This window comes from Saccostrea cucullata, unplaced genomic scaffold (genome assembly GCF_032062105.1).
Source record: "Saccostrea cucullata isolate Sc308-1 unplaced genomic scaffold, CSIRO_AGI_Scuc_v1 ctg14065, whole genome shotgun sequence".
Taxonomy (NCBI): Eukaryota; Metazoa; Mollusca; class Bivalvia; order Ostreida; family Ostreidae; genus Saccostrea; species Saccostrea cuccullata.
Window position 1 is genome coordinate 7878 of NW_026920003.1, and position 4761 is coordinate 12638.

General features: G+C 36.4%; 1 protein-coding gene and 1 long non-coding RNA gene across 2 annotated transcripts; both read left to right on the plus strand.

Moving 5' to 3' along the window:
- Positions 1-2044: 2044 nt before the first annotated feature.
- On the plus strand, positions 2045-3005 carry LOC134241494 (glutamic acid-rich protein-like). Its single transcript, XM_062723540.1, has 2 exons — positions 2045-2146; positions 2383-3005. The coding sequence occupies exons 1-2, from the start codon at positions 2095-2097 to the stop codon at positions 2976-2978; spliced, it is 648 nt and encodes a 215-aa protein (XP_062579524.1). The 5' UTR covers positions 2045-2094; the 3' UTR covers positions 2979-3005.
- Positions 3006-3723: 718 nt separating this feature from the next.
- Positions 3724-4492, plus strand: LOC134241505 (uncharacterized). The gene is made up of 3 exons (XR_009986675.1): positions 3724-3777; positions 4049-4139; positions 4362-4492. It is a non-coding gene; the product is annotated as an uncharacterized LOC134241505 (long non-coding RNA).
- Positions 4493-4761: the final 269 nt, after the last annotated feature.

Consider the following 4761-nt stretch of genomic DNA (forward strand, 5'->3'; position numbering starts at 1 on the left):
GCCACAACTTTTGAACAGTAGATACCAGGACTTTCATATTTCACAAATGTATTCTTTGTGGCGAGACCTTTCATTTGATACCAACAACCTTGACCTTGAATATGTTTTGTACCTATGGGAAAACTTTAATCTTGACCATAAGTTTTGAATGGTAAGGGCTAGGGCTTTCATACTTCACATTTGTAATTCTTTTGAGAAGACTTTTCATTGAATACCAAGAACGTTAACCCTTTGACCTTGACCTTGGAGTTCAGTGATAATTTCTAAATAGATGACTTATGATAGGGTGTTCATATTAGACACAAAATGTCATAAAAATGATATCTCACCCAAAAAAAAACACCGAAAGCGGGGGACCATAATTCTTTGAATTTGCTTGTTCCCCTTTAAATTCAATGAAATTATCTTTTTTATCAAAATATTCAATTTAAATGAGATAGATTCTACATTGATAAACTACCCCCTAGCTGTGCGTATACAGGTCATACAATATTCATGCAAGAAAAATGTGGACAATCACTTTTTCAATATAAATAAAACCAAACACATTCAACTTTTGCTATGAAAATCTTAAGCTCTTTTTAGTTGATTTTCAAATCAACAATGAAAATCAGCTTGATTCTCGCCATCATTGAACTAAAACGGCATTAAATCCTGCGACAGAAAATCACAGTCTGAATGGTTGACTTTTAAATTGATTCAGGGCAGGGTAAAAAATATCATAGGTATAGAATTTGAGAGAAAATGCATGTATATGCATCGGTCCTTAATTAAAAGATGTGAGATTTTTTAACAAACAAAACGAGGTGATACGTGTACGCGTATATAGTAGTGAGTGAATATGTTGAATTCATTTTAGCTCAACTGACTTGAAAGCTCGAGCGAGTTTTTCTCTGAAACAATTCTGTGTCTACTTATCTGTAAATTAACTTTTCACATTTTCAACTTCTTAATTCTCAAGAAATGTATAAATGTGTCACTTTATCCGTTTATATTCAAAGTGGATTGCATTTTAAGACACATCACATATATATTATTCATTGGCGTCGGAAGCAAATTGAAAGTGGGGGGGGGGGTTGCTAAGTGTAAAAAAAAAATTATTGGTACCTCCAAAAAAACCTGACAAGCAAAAAAAAAAAAAAAAAAAAAAAGGAAATGTCTATTTCCCTAACACGAAAAACCTATTTCGTTGAAGGGGGGGGGGGGGTAGGTTCGAACTCCAGTACCAAAAATTTCTTCCAAACACCAACAATTTTAACCTATACTCAGACGTTTCTGTGGAAACTGGGGGGGGGGCTAAACTTGCGAAGTTATGTTCTATGTCTATACTAAGTATTTATTTGGAAAAAAAGTGGGGGAGGCTAAGCCCCCCTAGCCCCCCGGTTCCGACGCCTATGTTATTGAGCTTGTTCGCATAAAGTGAGCCAATGCTACGAACATGCAGAGAAATCGTTTTATTTTTTTGGATTTACTTGTACGTGTACATATGTACAACTTGAAAAACCATTTCATTCATTCTTGCAGAAAATTCTCAGTTAAATCAAGAAGAGTTCCACGAATGGGGGGGGGGGGGGTAGGTTCGAACTCCAGTACCAAAAATTTCTTCCAAACACCAACAATTTTAACCTATACTCAGACGTTTCTGTGGAAACTGGGGGGGGGGGCTAAACTTGCGAAGTTATGTTCTATGTCTATACTAAGTATTTATTTGGAAAAAAAGTGGGGGGAGGCTAAGCCCCCCTAGCCCCCCGGTTCCGACGCCTATGTTATTGAGCTTGTTCGCATAAAGTGAGCCAATGCTACGAACATGCAGAGAAATCGTTTTATTTTTTTGGATTTACTTGTACGTGTACATATGTACAACTTGAAAAACCATTTCATTCATTCTTGCAGAAAATTCTCAGTTAAATCAAGAAGAGTTCCACGAATGGATCCAGGACCGAATCAAGTCCAAGCCCCAGATGCGGGACTCGCTAATGGAGAGTCTGGACATTCTGTTTCCCGGACAGGATGCGGTCAATATAGAAGAACTCCTGGAAAAAACTCTCCGAACTCGGCGAACAGTTCGACGAGACGGAGAGGACGTACGCACGCATGATGCTGACGCAATTTGATAGTAATAAAGATGGTGCTATTGCCAAAACAGGTGAAATACAATATATCAAAAATCAATCAAAGAGAAAGATATTTTTTTGAACGGAGGGATAAACATGAAAACAAATTTTAAATCTTATTTTGGACAATTTTCTCAAGATGCACGGTGCAAGGGGGGGGGGGGGGGTCCAAGGGTCCATAAACATTCAGTTTGTCTAAAAAAAATTCATGGGGTACACCAATTCTATGTAATGTAAATTCATTGTTAAATATAAATAACTGTTGTAGAACTTAGTACCTGTTTCTACTCTGATGACGAACAAATTGAGGATGCCAACCAGGAAGTAGAAAGAACAAATGAAGAGGAAGGAAACCAGGAAACGGTGGAGGAGGAAACACAGGAAGTGACAGAGGAAAATCAGGAAGTGGAAGAAGAGAAGCAGGAGGAAACAGAGGAAAAAGAGGAAGTGACAGAGGAAACTCAGGAGGTGACAGAAGAAGTCCAGGAGGTGAACGAGGAACCTGAAGAAAAAGCAGAAGAAAACCAGGAAGTTGTGGAAGAAAAGCAGGAGGAAACAGAGGAAAAGCAGGAGATGATAGAGGAAAGTCAGGACGTGGCAGAGGAAAGTCAGGAGGTGACAGAGGAATGTCAGGAGGTGACAGAAGAAACTCAAGAGACAAAAGAGGAAACTGAGGAAAAAGCAGCAGAAAATGAGGAAGTGAAAGAGGAAACAACAGAAGAAGCAAAGGAAAGTACAGAGGAAACAGAAGAAAATCAGACTGCAGTAGAAGAAAGTCAGCAGGAATCTCAAGGAAACCAGGAAGCCACAGACGATACACAGGAAACAAAGGAGGAATCTGGGAATCAGGAAGGGGGTGAATAAAAGGTCATCTTACCGTACAACTCTTTTTTTTTAATGACTGAAAAGTGTGAAATATGATAACCACTCCTACCCCATGTCTTTGAAATATATCAAAATGTGTCATAGGAAAAAGTATTTCTCCAAAAAATCTGCTGAAATTGAGATGTGTAATACCATGATTTTTGAATGTTTCTCTTTTGACAGATGTGTCTGCGATGCAGAAGATATGTGCTGTGTATTCTCTGTATCTTCTGATGTACTCAGGACTCGAGTTTACACTCACGTTCCTTACTCACAACAGGCTCAACTACGACAGGTATCTCATCAACAAGTTTTCATCAGATTTTCATCTCTTCCTCACTTCATCATCATCATCATCATCGACTCTCTCTTTTATAATTTTCTTTGATCTTTGTTTCTTATTGATCATCTTCTTTCTTTCATCATAAACACAGCTAGCATTTAAAAAAATGGATTTTCTGTAATTTTTTGTTACCAGGACAATGCTTTAAATCAGTTGTTCTTAAGAGCTTTGTGTTTTATCTTCATCAGTATGCAACAAGGGAAGATGTTTTTCTTTTTGGGGACCATCATGGCCTTAGTGCAGGGTAAGTCAATTGGCTGTACAAATTTTTTGAAGAGTTTCTGCTGTGTTAATTGATTTTATGTACCTCACAAACTTTGAAGCCAGTAGTAAAATAAAATTATGGAATCAACTGAATTTATGGAAAACAATTAGTTGATACATTTTTTGCATAAAAATACTGGTGGTTATGTTAGAAGGATACCTGCAGGGAAAGAAGTGAAGATAGCAACCCTGGTAAGACTTTAGGCCCGATTTATAAATTTTATCCAGCCATAATTTAAAAGCAGCTTTTTTATCTACGAAAATAAGCAATTTTACATAATTTAATTTGGAGAGAAAATACTGAGTACTACATTTCCAAGGGGAAACTGCCTCTATTTCTGCAGTTATTTTGGGTCAAGAAAGAAATGGTTGCATAGTCAGATATAATGCTAAAAATATACATGTATTTTTAAAGCATTTCTTAATTTTACTATGCAATTAAGACTAATATTTGCAATTTCAGGGAATGACGATGCTTATCCCAGCCTTTGTGTGTATGGCCTTTGCCTACAGTGCTAGCATGATGTACATAGGACTGACATTGTTTGCCTTTGGTGCGTAACTTCTAAATTTTCAATTTTCTCTGCTTCATATTCATTGAATATATTAGAGAATCCTGTACAAACAGGTATATACTTGCACACACAAATAAAAGCAACATACTGGCTTTATAATATTAGGAGCTATATAGAAAATTCTTCCCATCTATATCAAATATTGCTGTATTTGGACTAGGAAATTGAGATATTATTTGAAATTACTACATTTTTATATAGCTTCAGCCACAGTTGTTCCTTGTCTGACAACACTGATCTCAGGATTTGGAGGCACGGATAGAAGGGGGTGGTGATGGGAGTGTTCAGATCTCTAGGGGCTCTAGCCAGAGCTTTTGGTCCTGTCTTATCCAGTATAGGTATGGTCATATGATTACAATATTGGTTAAGCTTAAGTTAATTGTTTTTCATCTAATTAAAGTCTTTGCTATTATCTCGCTGCATTTCATTTCCGGAAATATGCATAGCATTTCTGACATTTTTTTTCATTTCCGACATTTTTTTTTCATTAAATTCCCACATAATTTTTTTTTCATTTCCACAATTTACCTGTGCAGCAATTCAACATTTTTTTAAGTAAAAGAAAAAATAGAATTTTAAAAGTATTTATACCAAAATATGA